This window comes from Onychomys torridus, unplaced genomic scaffold, assembly GCF_903995425.1.
Source record: "Onychomys torridus unplaced genomic scaffold, mOncTor1.1, whole genome shotgun sequence".
NCBI classification, from domain to species: Eukaryota; Metazoa; Chordata; class Mammalia; order Rodentia; family Cricetidae; genus Onychomys; species Onychomys torridus.
Genome location: NW_023412870.1, coordinates 2,095,105 through 2,119,365, shown reverse-complemented (window position 1 = coordinate 2,119,365; position 24,261 = coordinate 2,095,105). Strand labels below are relative to the sequence as shown.

Here is a 24,261-nt window from a genome sequence, read left to right as displayed (position 1 = left end):
AGTCTTCTGACATCCTCATGGACTTGGAACTCCACCTGGGCCCCACGCCTCCACCAGCAGCTTTACCTAACCCTGAATGAGCACGCCTCACACCTTTTTTCCAATTCCCATTTATTTTTGGCTCTTGGGGCAATGTCATCTTTTCAATATGAAAAAAAGCAGCCAAGTTCAACACAAAATAGAAGGGTAGGGTAGGACCAAACCAAGAAGAAAATGGCAGAAGCACAGATGTCACCTTCCCTCTGGGGAAGGACCCAAATACCCAGGTGGCAGCACACCTTTCCGAGTTGGGAGGTTAAGTGGACCGGGCAGTTTCTGAACAGAGACCAAACCAAGGCTCTGCTCCGGCCTCAGTCCCACCTCGGAGAAAGGGGGATACAGGGAGGTCACCGCCAATGGCAGATTTGGCTCAGGACAGCTGGGAGGCTATAAATGGAGATAATACTGTTAATACCTCTCCTGAGGCTGAGAGGTGAAGCGGAGGGAGAAGCCTGCTGATTGACCGGAAAATCCCACCCTCCTCTTCCTAGTGACCTCTACCGGATACCACCCGTCCCTTTCTCTGATCCACTACTTAGCTTTAGGATGGTGGCCACTATCTGGGTTTTTATAATGGGCTGAATCAGGATCTGGAACAGAACTCAGGTTCCTGGAGAATGTATTGGAAAAATATTGACAATTATGAGAAATGGATACCAGAAGGAAATATAGGGCAACACTCAGAATGGCAGAAATCTAGGTTTGTCAGAGTGGAAAGAGAAAGGAGACATTCCACAAACAAATATTTATTGAGCGCCTACTATGTGCCAGGCACTGTTCACCCTCCCCCAGTGGAAAAAAAAACAAGAACAGGACAGAGGCAGCAGAAAGAGACTCTGAAGGAGAAAAATGGGCAGCTGAAGAAAGCTGAGGGAGCTAAGCAGCCTGAGGTGATGCAGGGCTCTGCCTTAGGCCTCTTCTTCTGCCTCCTCCCCGAAATCCTCTTCCTCCTCTGCAGTGGCATCCTGGTACTGCTGATACTCGGAGACGAGATCATTCATGTTGCTCTCAGCTTCGGTGAACTCCATCTCGTCCATGCCTTCACCTGTGTACCAGTGGAGGAAGGCCTTCCGGCGGAACATGGCTGTGAACTGCTCTGAGATGCGCTTGAAGAGCTCCTGGATGGCGGTGCTGTTTCCAATGAAGGTGACTGCCATCTTGAGGCCACGTGGTGGGATGTCACAGACCGCCGTCTTGACATTGTTGGGGATCCATTCCACAAAGTAGCTGCTATTCTTATTTTGCACATTGAGCATCTGCTCATCTACCTCCTTCATGGACATCCGCCCACGGAAGACAGCTGCCACAGTGAGGTAGCGGCCGTGGCGGGGGTCACAAGCAGCCATCATATTCTTGGCATCGAAGACCTGCTGGGTGAGTTCAGGCACGGTGAGGGCCCGATACTGCTGGCTTCCGCGGCTGGTGAGTGGGGCAAAGCCAGGCATGAAGAAGTGGAGACGGGGGAAGGGCACCATGTTGACAGCCAACTTTCGGAGGTCGGCGTTGAGCTGGCCTGGGAAGCGGAGGCAGGTGGTCACCCCGCTCATGGTGGCTGAGACGAGGTGGTTCAGGTCTCCATAGGTCGGCGTGGTGAGCTTGAGGGTGCGGAAGCAGATGTCATAGAGGGCCTCGTTGTCGATACAGTAGGTCTCGTCGGTGTTCTCAACCAGCTGATGGACAGAGAGGGTGGCATTGTAGGGCTCTACCACGGTGTCAGACACTTTGGGCGAAGGAACTACACTGAAGGTGTTCATGATGCGGTCAGGGTACTCTTCTCGGATCTTGCTGATGAGCAGGGTGCCCATGCCGGAACCTGTACCCCCACCCAGTGAGTGGGTCAGCTGAAAGCCCTGCAGGCAGTCGCAGCTCTCCGCCTCCTTCCGCACCACATCCAGGACAGAGTCAACCAGCTCGGCTCCCTCCGTGTAGTGACCCTTAGCCCAGTTGTTGCCTGCTCCAGACTGGCCTGTTACGTGGTCGGAAAAAACAATTAGAAAGCTTAATCACTAAGATACGGGAGAGACATGATTATTACTGATCTTTCAACTTCTGGAAAAATTCCCCTTGGGACTATGAGAATTTTCATGTAACTCACCAAAAACAAAGTTGTCTGGTCTGAAGATCTGGCCAAAAGGACCTGATCGAACGGAGTCCATGGTCCCGGGTTCTAGATCCACCAAGATAGCTCGAGGGACATACTTGCCACCTACAGGGATTCAAGAAGATGTTTGAGAGCCCTCTGCAGTGAAGATCAAATTTGGGGTGGGAGAGGCCACAAACCACTAAACTTGTCATTCCAGGCACTGCCACCTGGCGGCAGTAGAGCTAATCTTTGGCCCCTTATGGTGGGTGTCTAAAGGGAAAGATGAGGTTCACGCAAAAGGGTTAACAGGTACTTAATGTGGCGTGGTGATGCTGCTGCCTTTAAATCCAGCAAGCATGGAGGTAGACCGACCTTTTTAGGTTACAGGCCAGCCAGTGATGCATAATGAGACCCTGCCTCTATTGGAGAAGTGTTAACAGCATTTCTGCCCTCACCTGTGGCTTCATTGTAGTACACAGAGATTCGGTCCAGCTGCAGGTCGCTGTCTCCGTGGTAGGTACCGGTAGGGTCGATGCCGTGTTCATCGCTTATCACCTCCCAGAACTGCATAGGGAAGAGCAACGAGCCCTCAATAGCTCAAGTCCTAAGGGATGCCTATCCGCCCGCATTTCAATTCTAGACATGCTCAAACGAAGCTGAGGTGCAGATACTGCAATTCCGTTATCTGCCTGCCGAACCTCCAATAAGGAACACCTACACCCAGGAAAGTCACCACCTTTGTGGCTAGGATAAGTGATGGACAGACAGTTCAAGGGGCTGGGGTTTGCAAGCACCCATATGGGCGGCCTGGACTGCCACCCGCCCACTTGGCTCATCACCCAGCCAGGCGCTTCAGGACGGGCACCGCCCCTCCGGGCCAGCACAAAAGAGGGTTGGGGGAGAAAGGTGCGGCCACTGCAGTCGCCCACCCCTTACGCCCGTTCCACGTGACTGCGGTGGCGGGCCGCTCTTCCAGCAGCCCACAAAGGCGGGAGCAGCGTGGGCGGGGCCTGGCACGAGGGGCGGGGCCAGTGCGCCCCCGCGGGCTAGGGCTGCATTGTCCCTGCGCGCCAGGGGCGCTAGCCCCGCCCCCGAAGGGTCCCACCCTTCGGCTACAATTTAGCGGCCGCACTTCCTCCTCCCCACCCCCCCCCCGCTACATTGTAATTGCGCGCAAAAAAAAAAAAAAAAAAAGAGAAAAAAGAAAAAATCATGGCCTCGGATTCTTATTCCTTTGCCAGCTTCCCTCTCCTAAACAGTCTCTCACACACTTAGTCCCGGGGACCTCTTATGGACACGCAAACCTCTCACTTTCCCATCAGTTCCCACCCTGAGATTTCTTCAAAGGCAATGAAAAGTAAAAGTAGCCCCCTCCACAGAATCATTATCTACCTAAAAGCTAAAACCAAGCCTGGCGACGGCGAGTGCTCTAGGGTCTCCAGGCCTTTGTTGAGAGGTGATGCGCACCCGGAGCACGCCGTACGGACCTCCGCAGCTGCCCGCCCCACCTCTCCCCTTCCCCCCCAGCCCCGCTCCACTCAGGCCCTCCAGGCGGGGTGGGGGTGGGGGTGCCGCAAGGGGAAAACCTCGCTCGGGCTTTGTCTCCGGTCGTTTCCGCATCTCTCCTCTCCAGTTCTCGAACCGTTAGAAAACCTCGCTTTAAACAGGCACTTAACAGTTCCTCAGCCTCTATCCCCTAAGCCCAAGTCTTTTTAATGGCTTTCCGAAATCGTGCCAAGAAAAATATTTCTCCATTTCTCAGTATCAGAATGCTAGCTACAAATACGGGTTATATTTATACGTGCTAAACTTTGAGGGCCCAAAGCTGACGGATGGAGAATGCAAAAACCCGGTAACATTCCTCATGACTAACCTGGATTTTCATCCTTACCTATTTCAGCTAAAATTCTAAAAATTCGAAAATTCTTACCTTAGCACCGATCTGGTTGCCACACTGTCCGGCCTGGATGTGCACGATTTCCCTCATGGCTTCAAGGTAGGTACCGAGTAAGAAAAGGTAATTTTTTTTCTTTCTGGGCTGGTCTCAGGCTGAAGGGCTGGAACGTGGCCCCGGAGGCTGCAGCAGCGAGATGCGAGCACCACCGCAGGAAGGATCTAAGAGGCAGAAGGGGCCGGCGAACGCAGGAGGGAAGGCGCGCAGGGCGGGGCGCGCGTTCGCGCGGCCGGGGGCGGGAGATAGGCGGGAGCCCCTGGTTGCAGACAAAGCCTCTCCAGCCTGTCGCTGATTAGACCAGCCGGTCACGTGCCAAGCGACCATTGGTCTATGAGCCAGTGGCGAGCGCAGTCCTTTTTGGGAGTTGTAGTTCTCTATTGTTGTCCACGCTGCAAAATGAAGTTGGGCATGGGTGGGTACTGTGGGATGTGTAGTGGGTATCTTGCGTATGGGTGTGATTGTACTAGTTTTTTAATGGAAAATGACTTCTTTATGAGATTCCTGTCCTTTATTCCTGAGAGAGGTTTTCGTGCTAAGAAGTTTTGGGAAATGTAGTCGTTGGAGGTCTGAGGTTCCCTGAATTGGGAGGTGGGATAGGCACGCCCTGCAAGCTGCCCACCGCAGTAGCTCTGGTAAGGGCAGACTGCATAGCTCAGCGTTAAGTCCCGAGCAATGTGGCCCTGATACATACTATCTAGTTCTTTGTGGTCCCAAGACAGGAACTTCGGTAAGCACCACTCCCTCGCATCCCCTCCTGTTTCTAAGGGAGTTGTCCCAAGGATGTTTCGAAAGAGAAACAAAATTGCAAGGACTTTTCATACTAGAAACATTGCTTGGGACCGATGTTCATAAAGGGCGAAGCTGTAATCTCTTCGGGGTTGGGAGGGAGACCGGACAGGGAATGGGCCTTTAGGACCACACAGAAGACATCCTGGTCCTCTTGTCAATACAGACTGTGAAATGGGATGCCTAAGAGAATGTCGGCGTCTTCTGATGCCTCTCTCAGACACTCAGCCAAGAGGTCTTCTTTCAGTTGGTTGATTTTATTCACTAGGTGAGGCTGTGACAGTTGGTTGATTTTATTCACTAGATGAAGCTGTGTTAAGAGTCCTGGAACTGTGGAAGAGGGGAGAGCGGAGCTGAATGGACTCTAGTCAGAGCCGATAAGCTTCTTCCCAGGGTTTCATTCGATAGAAACTAAGTACCCTAAAAAGTGTAAAGGGATACAAAATGATTAATTAGAGTCAGAGTAGGGTTGTTCACACGGCTAATACCAGCATTCTAAGGCAGGAGGATCTTAGGAAATTCAAGGTCAACCTGAGCTACTTAAGAGAGTTCCTGCACAGCTGGAGGTACAGCTTTAGACCCAGTCTCAAAATAAATAAACAGGAAAAATTAGCTTGTGCCCAACCTCCCAAACACTAGGGAGGTTGAGGCAGAAGGATTCTTGTACGTTGAAGGCTAGCTAACCTGGGCTACAAAATGAGAAACATGTCTTGGAAACAAAACATATTTGGGGCTGGAGAGATGTCTCAGCAATTAAGAGCATTTGTTCTGGAACAAGACCCAGGTTCAATTCCCATCATCCTCATAGACGCTCTCAACTATCCATAAGTCCAGTTCCAGGGGACCCAACACCCTATTCAGTCCTTGCAGGCACGTGGCACACAAATACTGCACAGAGAGATATCCAAGCAAAATACTAGTACACATAAATAAATACCTCTTTAAGAGAGAAACAAAGGAAGGGGTGTGGTAAGCAGTATCAGGAATGGGATGAAAGACAATTGTAGTGGCCCAGACAGAGGCAGGAAGATCAGTGAGTTCAAGGCTAACTTGGTCTGTTAGTTCTACGCCAGACAGCGGTACATCATAATGAGACCCTTTCTCTATCAGAAAGGGAATTGTTAACATTTAATCAATACACAGCTCAAGTCATCTTTTAAATTTAAGAACATTAAATAGCACTAATACCCCTTTATCCAAATGTCTGCCGATTTCTATATGGTGAACATACTGAGATAATAACCAATGGGGGAACACTCCAAACCATCCAAGCCCATTTCTTACTACGCTTTCGTGTTTTGTTATGATAATGAAATAAACTATTTTTACCATATCTTCCCCGTCTTTTGAAAGATGACAGAACTTGAGGTTTTACCGAAACAGTTTGCCTACCCACGTTTGTTTTATTTAGAATCTTCCATTTAGGAAAGTGACCTCAAAATGTCCGTCATTTTATACATATATATTTCTACTAAGCAGTCCAAATCAAAAGGAAATGAAATCCCTGTGCAATGGGGAGTTCTAAAGCGCCACGCCTACGGGCAGTTCTCCAATCTGCAACCTCCAGCCACGACTGCAGCCTGCAGCCCCTCACTGCTCGGGAGTCGGCTAGCGCCATTTCTGGGACGACCGAGAAGGGCGCTCTGGCCTGGGAACGACATCTATGGTATGGCCCTTCTACCCGCCGCCGGCAACTGGCGCCAGACTCTCTGGTAGGCGTTTGGAAATCTGCGCGGGAAGTGCACGGCGGAGGACGTAGCGGCGGTGGGTTGGCCCAGGGCGCTACCCAATGGCGGAGCCGGCTTCCCAGGCCACACCCCCTGCCAGTGGGTGGCGCTTCCTCCAGCTTGTTTCCCGCCGGTCGGTAGCCACACTTTCAAGCTCTGAGGGGGCGGGGCGGGGGCGGAGCTTCCGACGCGGGCTTTGAATCAATCGGCGCGCGCCGAGTTGTAAAAGACAGCTGCAGCAGCCAATCAGCCCGTCGCCTCTCTTCCGGGAACCGCATTCCCGCCACCCTGCTGGCGGCCGTTACTGGCGGCGCGCGCGCGGGCAGTCAGTAGGTGAGTTCGGCCGCCCGCCGGCGCCCTGGTTACCATCTTGGTTCCTCCTGAGGGCCAGAGGGGCGTGCCTTAGGTGTCACTGGGCGGAGGTCTTTCGGGTTCCCGTCTTAGAGTCCTCCGCTAATTACGGCCCGGGCGTAGCGTTGCCGACTCGGAATCTGTAGGCCACGAGGGCACACGCTCGAGCGTGGGTCAGCGAGGGTCGTAGGCGTCGGCTGGGCTGACAGGACCCAGTTTACTTCTCGGGGTACCCTGCTCTCCCTGTCACGGTCTCCCCGTGTGTGGCATCTTTATAGGTAAAGCTACCCGTGCAGTTTTGAGTTTTTGTGTTTGATTGGATCCTGGGTCGGTAGCTCCGGCGATGTAGCTCCCACGAGAGCAGGGTTTATTTTGGTTGATGATGTGTGTATGCCAAATACCGCGAGAGGTACCAGGTGCTCATAATCATTGTAAGCAAGACGCCCCGGTGTGGGGTGGGGAGATGTAGTTCCCCGGGCACTCCGGTCTGGAGGGAGATGGGAGAAATAAGGGTCAGAGCCTGAAAGGTCTCGCCAAGGAGTTAGACCAGGAGTGACCCTTACAACTCATCTGAGAAAAAAAAAGTTATACCTACCGAGTTCTTCGGAAGAATAAATGAGTCAGCCAGCTTAAAGTATTAAAGCAGTTTGACCCCGGCGGTAGTGCGCACGCCTTCAGTCCCAGCACTAGTTCGAGGTCAGCCTGGTGTACAGACTTAGTTCTGGGACAGCTGGAGTTACACAGAGAAACACCAACAAAACCTAGAGCATGTACAAGGCCCTGAGTTTGATCCTCAGTAGTTCTCTGTGTCAGAGGTTAGAAAAAAAAATAGAAAAAGCAGTATGTTTCCTATAGCAATTTCTCAACACCCACACCTACATACACACAGGTGAGGCTGGTTCTAAGGAAGGTGTCAGATCCCCCGGAAATTGAGTTCTAAACTGATAAGAACTATGTGGGTTCTGGGAACTGAACCCAGGTTCTCTTGAAGAATGCAGTGCTCTTAACCACGGAGCCATCCCTTCAACCACTAAACTTGCTGTTTTTTTAAAGGGGTCTTAATATGTTGTCCAAGATTACCTGGAACTCCGGCACTCAAGCAGTTGCCCTGCTTCAGCTTCCTCAGAAGCTGGAACTGCAGACATATGCCACCTAGATCCAGTTTATCATGCTTTTATAGACTTTAAATAAAAACCCCCATTTGGGGGCTGGGGATATAGCTCAGTGGTAGAGCATTTGCCTTGTGAGAGGCCCTAGGTTTAGTCTCCAGTACCTAAGATTCCATAAAATATCCCTTGGTAGATACTAGTGTATTTGGACCTTAGTTCTTTGTCATGGCCAAAAGTATAAATATGCATGTGTATATTATTTGTTTTGTTTTGGGGGGACAAGGTCTTACTGTAATCAAGGCTGGTTTCCATATACTTTTTTTGGTTTTGGAGACAGGATGTAACTATGTAGCTCTGATTGGCCTGGAACAGACTACATACACCAGACTGGCCTTGACCTCACAGAGCTCTGACTACCTCTGCCTCGTAAGTGCTATAATCAAAGGTATGTATGACCATGCCTGGCCAGGTCTCCAAGTCTTAATCTTCCTGCCTTGGCACCTCAGGTGCTGGAATTACAGATATATGCCAACATTTGAATCAAAAAAGATTTTTGTTTTGTTTTGTTTTGTTTTGTTTTTAGACAGGTTTCTCTGTATAGCCCTGGCTGTTCTGGAACCCACTGTATAGACCAAATGAGATCTGCCTGTCTGCATCCCAGGTGCTGGGATTAAAGGTGTGTGCCACCACCACTTGGCCCCCTTTTTCCATTGGTAGCACTACATGTTGAACATATGGCCTCACACAGGCTATAGCAAACATTCTACCATAGATATATTCTTATACGCCCCCTCCCCAATATTTTTACATGCTTCAGAATGACTGATAGAAAAACATCACCTCAGCTGGGCAGTGGTGGAGCATGCCTTTAATCCCAGCACTTGGGAAGCAGAGCCAGGCAGATCTCTGTGAGTTCAAGGCCAGCCTGGTCTACAGAGTGAGTTCCAGGATAGCCCTACATAGAGAAACCCTGTCTGGGAAAAAACAAAGAAAGAAAGAAAAGCATCACCTCCATGTTTATCCAGGTTTACCTCCAGTTATTTTTTTTTTCTACAAATGTGTATAAACCAATGATAGGAACAATAATAATGTGTTTCCTTCACAGATCATGGAAAACACCCAGGTTATTAACTGGGATGCTGAAGAAGAGGAGGAGACAGAAATACCCAGTGGGCCCTTGGGGTATAGCTTGGAGCCTATAGGGCGGCTACGTCTCTTCAGTAGTACTCATGGACCAGAAAGAGGTCAGAGGATATTGGGAGCTGAAGTATGAATATGGGTCTTTTCTTTTCCTTAAAGGTAGTTGGAGTGTCAGTAGACCCTTATATATGTTTCAAAGGGGATGTGAATAATTGTTCTGCTAGGAATGGCAAAGAGGCCATCTGAGTTGATTGTTCTGGGCTGGTGCCCTATATTTTCTAGGAGTGATTTTCTTTTGTTAGGAGAAAATGAAGAGCTACAAATAAAAATGCAATGTGGGAGCCAGGCGGTAGTGGTGGTGCATGCCTTTAATCTTAGCGCTCAGGAATAAGAGGCAGGCGGATCTCTGTGAGTTTGTGGCCAGCTTGGTCTACAAAGTGAGTTCCAGAACATGCTCCAAAAGCTACACAGAGAAACCCTATCTCAAAAAAACAAAAAGAAAAAAGAAAAAAAATAATAAAATAAAAAATTATTTGGGTTTTTCTGTGTAGCCCAGGTTGTCCTAGAACTCCAAGAAATCTGCCTGCCTCTGCCTCATCCTGAGTGTTGGGATTAAAGGCTTGCATCATCAATGCCAGGCATAACTTTTTTTTTCTTGTTTGTTTTTGTTTGATTTTTGAGACAGGGTTTCTCTGTGTAGCCCTAGCTGTCCTGGAACTCTCTCTGTAGACCAGGCTGGCCTTGAACTCTGAGATCTGCCTGCTTCTTCCTCCCCAGTGCTGGGGTTAAAGGCGTGTACCACTGCCACCTGGCCAGGCATAAAATTTTTTAAAGAATTAAAATATACTGTGGCCTAGGAATGGGTGTTGGTGATTGTGGAAGGACAATAGATACGTAATACAACTGAACAGTATACTTACAATGATTGAGGTGGTTAGATTTGTGTGTATTTTTTGTTTTTATTTTTCTTTTAAGACAGGGGCTCTATATAGCCCTTGCTGTCCTGGAACTTACCATGCAGACTGGCCTCAAACTCAGATCCACTTGCCTCTGCCTCTCAAATGCTAGAATTAAAGGCATGTGCCACTATGTCCAGCCTGTATTGTGTATTTGATTACAACACAAAACACCTATTGGGCATGGTGGTGCTTGTCTGTGATCCTTGTACGCAGGAGGTGAATCTAGAGTTCGAGGATAACCTAGGCCACATAGCAAATGTGAAAACAATCTGGGCTACATAGTGAGACTCTGGATCAAAAACAAAACAAGGGCTGTAGCTCAGGGGAAGAGTGCCTCGCTAGCATGCATGAATCTGTTTTCAAGTGTGAGAAATAGAAAAGCAATAATAATGTGAGTAAATAGAATATTTGAATATTTTGCAGGTGAGTAAATGCTCTTTTTTTTTTTTTTTTTTGGTTTTTTGAGACAGGGTTTCTCTGTAGCTTTGGAGCCTGTCCTGGACTAGCTCTGTAGACCAGGCTGGCCTCGAACTCACAGAGATCCACCTGCCTCTGCCCTCTACCTCACGAGTGCTGGGATTACAGGCGTGTGCCACCACTGCCCGGCCTGAGTAAATGCTCTTCTCTGCTGGCATGCTGGTAGTTTTTTAATGCCTATAAGAACTTTGAGTAGTAGGGTACCATCTTCAGGCCAAGACTGACCTTACTCCTCAATATTTCTTCTCTATCCTTAGATTTCCCACTGTACCTTGGCAAGAATGTAATTGGCCGAAGCCCTGACTGCTCTGTGGCCCTGCCTTTTCCATCCATCTCTAAACAGCATGCAGTGATTGAAATCTCAGCTTGCAACAAAGCCCCTGTCCTCCAGGATTGTGGGAGCCTCAATGGCACTCAACTCGTAAAGCCCCCTAAGGTCCTGACCCCTGGAGTAAGCCATCGTCTGAGGGACCGGGAATTAATTCTGTTTGCAGACTTTCCCTGCCAATACCATCGCTTGGATGTCCCTCCACCTTTGGTCTCTCGGGGACTTCTAACTATAGAGAAGACTCCCAGAATACAGGGAGGATCCCAAGCCTCTAGAGTTTTGTTGGCTGAGGATTCAGAGGAGGAAATGGGTAAGTTTGTGCCTTGGGTGTGTGTGTGAAGAGACAGGGATGAGGATGGAAACTGTGATTGAACTCCTTCCTGTTCTTACCAGATTTTCCTTCTGGAAGGTGTGTGGCAAATGGTTCAAGGAATACAACGTCCCCCTCAGCAACAGTAGTTCCAGAAAGGTGAGTACCAAAGTACCAAGTACCCGAGGTGTTCCTTTTGTTTTTTTCGGAGTCTCTGTAGCCCAAGCTGGTCTCAGACTCATGGTAATCCTCTGCGTGCAGTCTCTGAGTATCAGGCTTACAGGGTTGAGCCACCTTACCCGGTTTTAGACGCCTGCGCCTTTGAATACAGAGGTACAGTGTCAGTCTTGAAGAGATGAGATGATTATCTTGAAAGGTGGAACTGAGAGCCATGGCCTGATCATTTCCTGAGCTGAATTAAATGATGATGAGCACGGTGTACTCAGTGGAGATGGGAAAACAGCTGCCACTAGTGTCTCCGCTCGGGGTGGCCCTGTTGGGAAGTACGTTCTTTGGAATTTGTATCTTTGCAGTGATGAAGAGGGGTCTTCTCCAGCCCCGAGTGTCCCCGGGACGTCTCTACCCTTGGACTTGGGCAGTGACACAGATGAAGAACAAGGTCAGCAACCGGCAGTGGGGGGGTCCTCTTCCACTGCCAGGAATGGCATCCAGCTGGTACAGGCTCAGCCTGCTGAGCAGAAGTTCAAGGACATGAAAGTCACGAGTGAAGCAGGCAGTGGAGCGGCTCTGGCTGGGCCGGTTGTGGAGGAGAGCCTCGCTCCTGGGGAGGACAGTGACACAGAGGTGGATGAAGAACGCCAGCCTTCTGTGGACAGTGGTACAGATATGGAAGAAGAGAGGATCCCTGTGACCCCTCCTGTAGTTCCTGGGAAGAAGAAGAAGAAGAAGAAGAAGAAGCAAGTCCTGCTTGGAGTTGGTACAAGGGATCCTGGAGCACCTGGAGAGGCACGTCTGCAGGACAGCCCAGCTGGTAGTGACACAGATGTGGAGGAGGGCAAGATGCCACTGGCTGCGCCTCAAGAGAGAAACCACACATCCATGGTGATCGACAGCGATACAGATGAGGAGGATGAAGTCTCCGCAGCATTCACCTTGGCCCATCTGAAAGAGAGAGGAATTACTTTGTGGAGCAGAGACCCAGGCATGGAAGAGGTCAAATCCCAACCACAGGTCCTTGTAGAACGAAGCCAGAGTGCCTCTGGGAGAGACAGTGACACCGATGTGGAGGAGGGAAAGAGAGAGATGGTCCCTGACAGCCCCATGGACATAGATGAAGCTCTTATTGCCACACACTCAGAGAGCCAGCCTCCCCATAGACCCAGTGATGTACATGAGGATGTGGATATGAGTTCCCCTGGTGGCCATCTAGAGGGAAGTCAGGCCTCCTCTGCCACAGTAGACAACAGTGGTGCGCAAGAGGGGGAGGAAATCCTATCAGAGCCAGCTGTCACCCTGGGGGAGAAGCAGCAGCTCCCTCCAGAGGAAGCCCGGCCTCCTGAGGAGGACTGGGAAACAGCTGTGGAGGAAGGCTCATCTGTGGCAGATGTAAGAAAGAGCCAGCAGCCAGTAGCAGAAGATACTGGGACAGAGTGGGCTGCAGCTGGTTCTGAGCAGGAGGTGGAGGCCCAAAGCAGGCCACCTGCTACACCGGTGGAGCAGGTGATGGTGTATACAGGTACTCCAGGGGCTCCTACCCAGCCACAGAGAGAGGAAGCCCAGACCCCCACAGGAAGGGAGAAAGGAGCACAGATGGACAGGACCCAGACTGCCAAAGACTGCTGTGAAGGTAAGTGCTGCCCTCCGCTTTGCCCTTGACCTTGGAAATAAACTGGCTATAAGGTGAGGAGAGAATTGTAGAAGTCTTACAGATATTTTGTCTCATCTCTTCCCACCAGAATCTGAAGATCTGTGTCTTCCAGCTACCCAGTGCTTTGTAAAAAGGGAGAGCCAGAGCTCAGAAGGTAAGGATATTGTGTTGTTTGGATTTTTGTTTTGTTTTGTTTTGTTTGCGACAAGGTTTCTCTGTGTAGCTTTGGTGCCTGTCCTGGATCTTGCTCTGTAGCCCAGGCTGGCCTCGAACTCACAGAGATCCACCTGGCTCTGCCTCCCAAGTGCTGGGATTACAGGCATGTGCCACAACTGCCTGGCCTAGTGTTGTTTGAATTTGAGTACCAGTAAGAGCGGGTGATTAGACTGGTGGTCTTTGAAAGATGGTGTGACCAAGATCGGGAATGGGACTCTGGCATTCTGGGAGGAACTATGCTCCAGCCATCTTTTCTTCTGCAGCTGTCCAGAGTTTGGAAGATGAGCCTACCCAGGTCTTCTCATGTATTCTTCCCCAAGAGCCTGGACCTTCTCATGCTAGTCTTCAGACTCCAGGTACAAGAAAGTCTCTTTAAGCCCCCAACTTTGCATCCTTTCTTGTTTTCTTCCTTTACATCCTTTCATATTCTGTCTTATGTTAATCTATTTTTATATGTATGAATGTTTTGCCTGTGTGAATTTATGTTCACCATGTGCATGCTTCGTGCTCACAGAGGTCAGGAGAGGATGTCTTACCCCTGGAACTGGAGAATATGAACTGTTGTGAGCCATCATGTGGGTTCTCAGAACTGAATCCAGGTCCAATGCTAGAACAGCCAGTGCTGTTAACTGCTGAGCCATCTCTCCAGCCCCTCATATTCTTTGTTGTTTGTCTGTTTGTGAACATGAGCTCATGTAGCTGAGAATGAACTTGAACTTCTGGTCCTCCATGTGCTGGGATTATAGTTGTGTGCCACCACATCCAGCTAGGGATGGACCAGGGCTTCATGAATGCTAGATAAGCTCTCTACCAACTGAGCTGTAGCCTCAGCCCCACCTTTCATGTTCTTTTGCTATTTTGCTGATGTCCTCTATTTCATCAGGAAAAGAATTCTGTACCAGACATGGTACCACACACTTAGGAGGCAAAAATAGGAGCTCAGAGCCGACCTGGACGACCTGAGACCTTGTCTCAAAAAACCAAGATGGGCCGGGTTGTGGTGGCGCACGCCTTTAATCTTAGCACTCGGGAGGACTTGGGAGGTGGAGGTAGGCAGATCTCTATGAGTTCAAGGCCAGCCTGGTCTACAGAGTGAGGTCCAGGATAGCCAGGACTACAAAGAGAAACCCTGTCTCGAAAAACAAAGATGGCTGGAAAAATGGCTGAATGGTTAAGGGTGGCGACTGCTCTAGAGGATCAGAGTTCAGTCCCAGTACCCGTGTTGGCAGCTGACAAGTGCCTGTAAGTCCAGCTTCTGGAGATCTGACACCCTCTCTGATAGCCATGAGCACCCACATACACGTTCATGGGAATAAAAATGTAAAAATACATCTTTTTTTTCTTAATTTTTATTTAGTGTCAGATGCCCTGGAGTTAGAGTTACAGATAGTTGTGAGCTGCCATGTGGGTGCTGGAAATTGAACTTAGGTCCTCTGGAAGAGCAGCCAGTGCTCTTAACCACCGAGCCATCCTTCCAGCCCCTAGAAATATGTCTTAAGCCTTAAAAGGTGGTGGTGCACGCCTTTAATCCCAGCACTCAGGAGGCAGAGGCCGGCTGATCTCTGTGAGTTGGAAGCCAGCCTGGTCTACAGAGCAAGTTCCAGGACAGACAGGGCTGTTACACAGAGAAATCCTGTCTTGAAAAACAAACAACAACAACAAAACCTTAAAAGATAGGACAACAAATAAAAGCATATTTCTGGGCCTTACCCTGACTCTAGTTCAGGAGATTTGGGATTGGCCCACAGATATTTTTTTTTCCCCTCTGCATGCTGCAGGTTGAATGCAGGGCTTTCTGCATGCCAGGCAAGTCCTCTCCTTACCCACATTCTTCACAATCCTTCCTTTTCAGATGAGGCTCCTGAGGGAGCCTGTGGGAGAGAGTATCACCCTCTCCATAGCATTCAGTGTTAAACTGCCCCTTATTTCCAGCTTGCCTTTAGTAACCCATTTAGCCATTTGTGAGTCTGCCCTACTTCTTAGCCTTAGTGCCTTTTTTACCTGCATGTCTGTCTACTTCTTCTGATTCCCTTTAGGTCCTGGTGCCCTGGATGTGCCTTGGGAAGTCTTGGCTACACAGCCGTTTTGTCTGAGAGAACCTGAGGCCTCTGAACCCCAGCTCATTGCCACCCACCTCGAAGCTCAGGGATCTAGTCCATCTCCAGCTAGTGCACCACCAGGACACCAGCATCTGGTTCACACAGAGCTCTTGCGACTTGAAGACAGAGAGACCCAGACTGTGGAGAAAGCCATAGGTATACCAAAGGAAACGGGGGACAGGGTGACCTCTGAGAGAGAGCCGCTGGAAAGGACACCAAACAGTGGGAGAGAAGATGTGATGGAGGAAAAAGAGCTAACTCGAGGAAAAGAGGACAGAGAGCCAGAGAAGATGTTAGCTAGAGACAGACAGGGACAAGAGTGGCACGGTGAAGGGTAGGGAGCATGAAGGGAGTGGAGAGAGTTCGAAGGTAGAAATGGAGATGTCTAAAGACTCACAGGAGAGAGAGAGAAGTAGGGAACCCTGAACCAGAGAGAGAGTAGGAGCCAGCTGGTTTAGAAGTGACCTTAGTTAGAGGGCTAACAGGGAGGAAGCCATGATCAGACAAAGCAGATTGCTGATTTAACACTAAAGCCTGGATTTGGCATGGGGGACCTTGAACTTGCATCAGTCCTGGTAGTCTCTGGGAGCCAGGGAGATGGAGGAAAGGGAGACCCTGTGAGCCCCGGGAGGCGGCAGAGAGGTAAGTGAGGCAGAGGAAGCCAGTGCACTAAGTAGTCCTGGGGCACTTAGTCCCTGCACTGTTGGCTGCACAGCACTCAGCCACTCCTGTTTCATTCTCTGACCAGGCCACTTGAGTTTCGAGATGACAGCTGCTGAAACAGCTTCCAAGGTACGATGCTTTGTGTCCTGCCTCCTTCCCTGGTCGCCCATCCCTGGCAGCCCCTTTGCCGCTCAGCCTGCCTCCACTCCATCCCTTTGTCTGTACTTCCTGTTTCTCACTGTGCGCATTTGTGCGTGGTTGGGAGGGGTTTCATGAGGAAGCCAAGTTGTTTTTCAGGAACCACCCAACTTTTGGGAAGGCTGAGGGTTAGGATCTCGAACTGGCTTAGAATTTGCTAAAGTAGACCGGGCTGCTTGGCCAGCAAGCTCTGGAACCATCCTGTCTCCACCTGCCTAGCACTGGGGTTATAAGCATATGTCACTATACCTGGCTTCTTACATGGGTTCTGGAGATCAGATCCAGATCCTAGTTGCCTGCTGAACATCGCCCTGGTCCCATGTTCCCAGTTTTCCTCTTTGTCACTCATCCCTGTGTCCTGCCACCCATTGTTCCCAAGTGGGAGTGCCCTCTATTGACCCTTGGTACCTCTCCATGTCTTAGTTACTGTGTGCCCCACCAGTGCAGGGCACTGTACTGGAGTTAGAGAGAGAGATCCCTTGTGGTATCCAAAAGATTGCTTCCTCTCCCAAGGAGTTCCTAGCCTACAGAGGTCACAGAAAGAAAAGTGCCAGTGAGCGTGGTCATCAATAGAATCAAAGCCAGACATCCTGTCATCCCTGTCATCCCAGCACTTGGCAGTGAAGGTGGAAGAGTAGTGGAGGGCACTGGGATCCCATGAGGCCCTTTTTCAGAGACACTGAGAAAGATCAAGATCCATGCCCACCTCTTATCACTCGCCTCTCCTCCTCAGGGTGATCCAGAACCCCCAGCCCATTGCCTGCTTTCTCCGGTGCCTGAAGCTTCAGCTCCACCTCAAAGTCTCCTCATCTCTCAGAGCCAAAAGCAATCTACACCTCAGCCTCTGTTTTTGACGTCTTCCCCTTCTGAGATACAGCTTCCTGGGACTCTTCATACAAAGCCTAACGTCAGGCCACGGCGGTCTTCCAGGATGACTCCCTCCCCACATTCCTCTGCTGCCCCTAGACCAGCATCTCGAACCACTCGAGGCAGGGCAAACAGGTCCTCTACCAGGACCCCAGAACCGACTCTCCCTCCAGACTCGGAACTCCAGTCCCCTGCCTCCACAGAACAGCCTGTCATACCCAAACCCACATCTCAGGTCACTCAGGGCAGCACAGATGGTCCCTTCGTTAACACACCTGAACCAGTTGTTCTCAAAGGTCCTGAAATCCAGCCTCCCACCTCCACAGAACAGCCTGTTAACCCACATTCCACACCTAGGGCTACTCGGGGCAGGCCACGTAAGTCTTCTGTCAGAACCCCAGAACCAATTGTCCCCATTGTCTCTGAACTCCAGCCACCCACCTCCACAGAACAGCCTGTCACCCCTAAACCCACATCTCAGTCCTCTCAGGGCAGGTCAAGTAAGTCTGTCAAGACACCAAAACCAATTGTCCCCACTGGCCCTGAACTCCAGCCACCCACCTCCACAGAACAGCCTGTCACCCCTAAACCCACATCTCGGGGCAGACCACGTAAATTTTCTATCAGGACCCCAGAACCAGTTGTCCCCCCTGGTCCTGAACTCCAGCCACCCACCTCCACAGAACAGCCTGTCGCCCCTAAGCCCTCATCTCAGGGCAGGACACATAGGTCTTCCGTCAGAACTCCTGAGGCAAGTATTCCCACAACCTCTGAACTCCAGTCGTTCACCTCTAGAGAACAGCCTGCTCACAAGCCCACAGCTCTGGGCACTCGGGGAAGGAGATGTAAGGCCTCCAGTGAGGATTCTGAATCAGTTGGACCAGTAGCCCCTGATTTTGACCCTCCCATCTCCAAAGACCATCTTGTTACCCCTGAGGTGACAGGTCAGAGCATAACACTAAAGTCTTTACCACTAAGTGCTCCCCCAGTTTCCACTACCCCTAAACTCCAGCCTCCTGTCCCCACAGCCCAGCCTGTTCCCCTGGAGCCTATTCCTCCAGCTAGTCACCGAAGGAGGCGGAAGGCTGCTGGAAAACTGGGCTCCCACACAGTTCCCATTGGCCACGAGCCTTACTCTGCACCCTCTGAACCTGAGTCCCAATCTTCCCCCAGCCAAGGCTCAGGGGCATTAGAAACAGTCACTCCTGAGCCTGCTGTTCCCCAGGTTCCAGAGACCCCCACTCACAGTCCTCTGATGCAAAATGAAGCAGCTGGGAGATCAGGGCCTGTTCTGGAGCCCCAGCCTGAGAGTTCTCGAGTCCGCAAGAAGCCTTCCACTACCACAGACTCACCAGTTCAAAAACGTCCCCGAAGACGAGTTCCCCAGAAGACCACAGAACCCAAGGAAGAAGATCTTGCAGAAACTCAAGTGAAGGAGGAGGTAAGAGGACAGCCAGGGGGCCCCCTAGCTAGGAGCAAGAGCTACAGGTCTCAGAAATGCCCACTGAGATGTTTTTCAGACTCAGGAGAGAGCAATTCCAATACCAGACAAGAGAAAGAGGCACCATGCAGAAGATGAGACCCAAGGAAACCCAAGTCGAAGCCGGCGGGCTAAGCCTAACCAAGAAGCAGCAGCCCCCAAGGTAGGAAACGAAGGGCTGGAGATTGAGAGGAGAATGCTGGTGTAGGTTGCTGTGACCATCTTCACACCATCCCCTAGGTACTGTTCACAGGCGTCGTGGATTCTCGTGGAGAGCGTGCAGTCCTGGCTCTGGGAGGCAGTCTGGCCAGCTCAGTAAATGAGGCCTCCCACTTGGTCACTGATCGCATCCGCAGGACAGTCAAGTTCTTGTGTGCCCTGGGGAAGGGGATCCCCATCCTCTCCCTGAACTGGCTGTATCAGGTAAGAAGCCAGAAGATGATGAGTGGCAGGAAAGGACTGCTCACCTACCCTCCAAGGAAGCACTGAGGGGAAAGGAGAGGGAGAATTGAGTGTTAGTGAGGCCGAGGCTGCTTTGAAAAGACACTTATTTTAAGGGCCTGAATGACTCAGTGGTAGAGCACTTGCCTAGCATGCTTGAAGTTTGGGTCAATCCTTAGTACTGGGAAGGAAAAAGAAGACATGATGAGTTCTCTTAAAATGAAACACTGTTCTGCCTCATCTTCCCCTTAGTCTAGAAAGGCAGGTTGTTTCTTGCCACCAGATGACTACTTGGTGACTGATCCTGAACAAGAGAAGAATTTTAGCTTCAGCCTTCGGGATGCCTTGAGCCGGGCTCGGGAGCGAAGACTGCTGGAGGTGAGGGGCTGCCTTCTGCAGCATGCTTGAGCCTTACCCTTGGGGACAAGAGGCTTCCCAGTGCCCTTAGCCTCATGTGCAGACATTTGTCCCCACCACTCCTCTTTCTTAGGGCTACGAGATTCATGTGACCCCTGGAGTGCAGCCACCCCCACCTCAGATGGGTGAGATCATCAGCTGCTGTGGAGGCACAATCCTGCCCAGCATGCCACATTCCTATAAGGTATGATATGTGTCCTGAGCCTGAGGAGGGGACAGCTAGAAAGGTGGCAATGAGAAGAGGATGATGAGGAAGAGGAGGAGGGGAGAGAGAGGTACCAGTGGACCCCTCGTTTGTTTTGAGGTTTAAATATTTTCAAGTAGCCAGATGTGGTACCACATGTTGAGTACAGCCTTAACCCAGGCTTCTCAACCTTCCTGACTCTGCACACTTTATTATATTTCCTCATGTTGTGATGACCCCCCAACCATTAAATTATTTTTGTTGCTACTTCAAAACTGTAACTTTGCTACTGTTTGGAATCATAATGTAAATATATGTGGGTTTTTGTTGTTGTTTTTGTTTTTTGTTTTTCGAGACAGGGTTTCTCTGTGTAGTTTTGTGCCTTTCCTGGAACTCACTTGGTAGCCCAGGCTGGCCCCGAACTCACAGAGATCTGCCTGCCTCTGCCTCCCGAGTGCTGGGATTAAAGGTGTGCACCACCACCGCCCGGCTAATATCTGTGGGTGTTTTGGGTTTTTTTAAGAATTTTTTATTTATTTTGTACACAGTGTTCTGTCTGCATATGTCCCTGCAGGCCAGAAGAGGGCACCAGATCTCATTACACATGGTTGTGAGCCACCATGTGGTTGCTGGGAATTGAACTCAGGACCTCTGGAAGAGCAGTCGGTGCTCTTAACCACTGAGCCATCTCTCCAGCCCTATATCTGTGTTGTTTGATGGTCTTAGGCAACCTCTGTGAAAGGGTTGTTCGTCCTCACAAGGAGTTTTCAACCCATAGGTTGAGAATTGCTGCCTTAACCCTAAGTGCTGCTAAATGGCCATGCCTGGCCTTCCTTAACTCCCCTTTGGTTTTTGGTTTTTGGCTAAAATGTCTGTTTTTGGTTTTTTTTTTTTAAGCTGAGGATTGAACCGAGGGCCTTGTGCTTGCTAGGCAAGCGCTCTACCACTGAGCTAAATCCCCAACCCTGTTTTTGTTTTTTAAGACAGATTCTCACACAGTAACCTGAGATAGCCCTGAGCTCACTACATAATGATCCAGGCTGGCCTAAAACTCAGACTGACCCTCTGCCTCACTCTCCCCAGTGCTGGGTGAAGGAGGAAAGCATGCCTGTGAATCCCAGCATTTGGGAGTCCTAGGTAGAAGGGTCCAGGAGTTCCAAGTCATCCTTGCAAGTTTGAGGCCAGCTTGGGCTTCCTTAGAGTATCTCAGATCTGCCCATAACAGCCAAACAGAAAATGACTTTTTTTTTTTTTAAAGATTTATTTATTTATTATGTATACAGTGTTCTGTTTTCATGTATCCCTGCAGGCCAGAAGAGGGAGCCAGATCTCATTACAGATGGTTGTGAGCCACCATATGGGTGCTGGGAATTGAACTCAGGACCTCTGGAAGAACAGCCAGTGTTCTTAACCTCTGAGCCATCTCTCCAGTCCGAAAATGACTTTAATAGGGTGTGGTAGCTCACTTCTTTGACCCAACCTGACACTTGGAGGCAAAGGCAGGAGATCACTATAGATTCAGGGTTTAGCCAGTGCTCCACAGAAAGACACTTTCTCAGAAAACAAAGCAGCATAGATTATTTCTTCCTTCTCTGTGCTCAAATACACATTTCTAAGAAGTGTATGCTTTTTCTTCAGTATTCACCGTACCATTGCAGATCTCCAACAAAATTAGCAATAGTTTTTCCACTAATCAAATTTTCCAGTTACCTGAAAGATGACATTTTGTTGTTTTATTTATTGAGACAGGGTCTCTACATAACCCTCAATGTCCTGAAACTCACTTTGTAGACCAGGCTGGCCTTGAACTCACAGAGATCCACTTACCTCTGCCTCCTGAGTGCTGGGATGAAAGGCATAAAAACTACTATGCCCAGCTTTGTTGTTGTTTTGATGGTAGCAGGATTTTGGTTTTGGTTTTTGTGTATTGTTTGAAACAATGTAGCCCAGGCCATCCTCTTGGCTTAGTATAGTAAGTGCAGAGATTTACAGACCTGTGCTACTGTGACCAGCTAGAAGATATGTTTTACAGTTGTGTGTAGAATTTTGCTAAGCATGGTACATACCTGTAGTATCTACCATTTGTTCAAGAGGTTGAGGAAAGAGGGTCACTTGAACCTAAGAGTTCAAAATCAGACTGAGCAACACAGTGAGAACTCCATTTCTTTTGTTTTGTTTTATTTTATTTTTTGAGACAGGGTTTCTCTGTGTAGCCCTGGCTATCCTGAAACTCATTCTGTAGACCAGGCTGACCTCAAACTCAGAGATCCACCTGCCTCTGGCTCCTGAGTACTGGGATTAAAGACATGCCCCACCACTGCCCAGTGAGAACTCCCATTCTTAAAAACAAAAAGCTAAAGTTCATATAAAGCCCATAGATTTGTTGTATTTCCTGATTCTCTTACTGTGAAGTGCCCCTGTGTATTCCACCCCATCCGACCCCATACTTTGTAGGAATTGCCTTCCCAACAGAGGCTAGGCCAGTTGTCGCTAAGAATATCACCTGGTCAGGATTTTTATGTGTTTTCCCGTGTTTGTATCATTTTTATCTTATCCCACTATAGTCTGTGTTTTGTGCAAATTATAATTATAAAAGCAGCAATGGGGGCTGGGAATGGAGCTCAGATGGCAACCTGTTTGCCTAGCTGGCATTTACAACTCTGGGTTTGATACCTAGCACACGTGGAGTGGACTTGGTAATACAGACCTGTAGCCCCAGCACTCTGGAGGTGGAGGCAAGAAGATCAGAAGTTCAAGGTTATCTTTGTGTAAATTTCAGGCCAACTTTGATTGTATGAAACCCCTTTCCAAAAAAGAAAGGGGAAGGTGGGCTGAGCTGTTTTGAGTTAACCTTTGGGGCAAGAATACTTGATAGGCAGGGCAGTGTGCTTCATGCATGCTTTGGGTGTGTGTGTGTGTGTGTGTGTGTGTGTATGTGTATGACTGTAAATATACGTATAGTCGGTTCTGAGACTAGGGGGAGCTGCATCTGTTTGAAGGTCCCTTCCTCCCAGCTGTCTTTGCTGTGTCCTCTACAGCCTCATCGAGTCGTCATAACTTGCACTGAAGACCTTCCTCGCTGTGCAATTCCATCTCGCCTGGGGCTCCCTCTCCTCTCTTCTGAGTTCCTACTGACTGGAGTGCTAAAGCAGGAAGCCACCCCAGAGGCCTTTGTCCTCTCCAATTTGGAAATGTCATCTACCTAAAAAGAAAAAGAAAATCTACCAGCTAACACTCGAAGAAGGAAGAAGTACACACACACACACACACACACACACACACACACACACACAATCAAGACTGGACAAGGTTGTCACACCTTTAGTCTCAGCACTTGGGAGGCAGAGAAAGGCAGATTTTTCTGAGTTTCAGACCAGCCAGGGCTACATAAGGAGATCCTGTCTCAAAAATCAAAAAAAAAAAAAAAGCTCAGGGTTTCACAAAGGCCTGAGATGTATTAGGAATGTGGATAAGACCAAAGAGTTTTTGAAAAAAAGAAGAGGGACTTTTTCCCCTAAGATGTCCATTTTAAATTGGCCGACCCAGGCTGGGGTGTAGTTGTGTGGCAGAGAGAACACTTGCGGTCAGTGGTCCGTAGCTGCCCTGATAAAGCTGTGGTCCAGGCCCCGCACCCTGCTCTTGCTCCCTTCTGGGATGTTAGCACTTCCCCTTCCCTTCCCAGGATGCTTACTCAAACTGAAGCAGCCCCCAGGAACACCTGACTGAGAAGATGAGGGTGGTCTGTGACTCACTGGTTAGAAAGGGCTTTTAGTTCTGCTGCACATGGCCTGCTTTTCCAGGGTTTGCTGTCAGCTTTGGCCAGGTCTGTGGTAGGTCAGTGCTCGCTCAGTCTGCTTGATGGTGAACTTCTGGGGTGGTGACACAAGACAGTTTTGAACTTGCACTCATTTATTTATCAATACCAAGCTAGAGTCAATTATATTAGTTTTTAAAAGCTTGTCACTTTCCAGGATGTTGGACTCTTAGGTACTACCGGTATTTGATTTGGCCTCTGCAGTGAATAGTTTGAAAGTTCCTTTAAAGTTAAGTGCAAAGCTAGTCATGGGGGCATTTCCTGTAGTCCCAGTACTTAGGAGGCTGAAGCAGGAAGGTCATGAGTTCCAGTTCAGCCTGGGCTACAGAGTAAAACCCAGTCTTGGGAGAAAGAAAGGGGGCTTGTTTTTGTATTTTTGCAGCTTTGGTCACCTCTATGGTAGGTTAGTACTTAGTTGGCCAGCCTGGTTACCATATGACCCAGCAATACTGCTCTGCCTCCTATTGGAAGTTCAGGTAAGGGCAAGTGGGATCAGAAGTTCAAGGTCAGCTTTGGCTACATAGCAAACTGGAGGCCAGCCTAAAACCACAAGAGACTCAAAAATGAAAACAGGCACTTGATAAATATTTTTTTCTTTATGCTTGCTAGGTCATCACTTTGCCACTAAGCCTCATTCCCAGCCCCTTATTTTCATAATAGCCAAATATAGGAATAGTGTAGATAGATGGCCGGGCAGTAGTGGCACACACCTTTAATCACAGCACATGGAAGGCAGGGGCAGGTGGATCTCTGAGTTTGAGGCCAGCCTGGTCTACAGAGCGACTTCCAGG

General features: G+C 49.5%; 2 protein-coding genes across 9 annotated transcripts; one reads left to right on the top strand and one right to left on the bottom strand.

The window, feature by feature from the left end:
- Window positions 1-92: 92 nt before the first annotated feature.
- Tubb (tubulin beta class I) lies at window positions 93-4,295 on the bottom strand. Its single transcript, XM_036176324.1, has 4 exons — window positions 4,053-4,295; window positions 2,578-2,686; window positions 2,135-2,245; window positions 93-2,005 (listed from the first exon to the last, which is right to left on the bottom strand). Exons 1-4 carry the CDS (start codon window positions 4,107-4,109, stop codon window positions 948-950), a joined length of 1,335 nt encoding a protein of 444 aa, XP_036032217.1. The 5' UTR covers window positions 4,110-4,295; the 3' UTR covers window positions 93-947.
- Window positions 4,296-6,844: 2,549 nt separating this feature from the next.
- Window positions 6,845-22,951, top strand: Mdc1 (mediator of DNA damage checkpoint 1). 8 transcript variants are annotated; one of them, XM_036176405.1, is made up of 17 exons: window positions 6,845-6,922; window positions 8,387-8,494; window positions 9,155-9,293; window positions 10,883-11,263; window positions 11,347-11,422; window positions 11,797-13,070; window positions 13,180-13,245; window positions 13,571-13,663; window positions 15,344-15,562; window positions 16,155-16,198; window positions 17,001-17,608; window positions 17,729-18,575; window positions 18,655-18,777; window positions 18,855-19,037; window positions 19,308-19,433; window positions 19,546-19,656; window positions 22,695-22,951. In XM_036176405.1, the coding sequence occupies exons 3-17, from the start codon at window positions 9,158-9,160 to the stop codon at window positions 22,860-22,862; spliced, it is 4,455 nt and encodes a 1,484-aa protein (XP_036032298.1). In that variant the 5' UTR covers window positions 6,845-6,922; window positions 8,387-8,494; window positions 9,155-9,157; the 3' UTR covers window positions 22,863-22,951. The 8 variants fall into 8 exon arrangements, with proteins under 8 accessions (XP_036032298.1, XP_036032294.1, XP_036032292.1 ...); XM_036176401.1 differs by having other exon boundaries at window positions 8,387-8,475; window positions 17,001-18,575; XM_036176399.1 differs by having other exon boundaries at window positions 17,001-18,575.
- The last annotated feature ends 1,310 nt before the right edge of the window (window positions 22,952-24,261 follow it).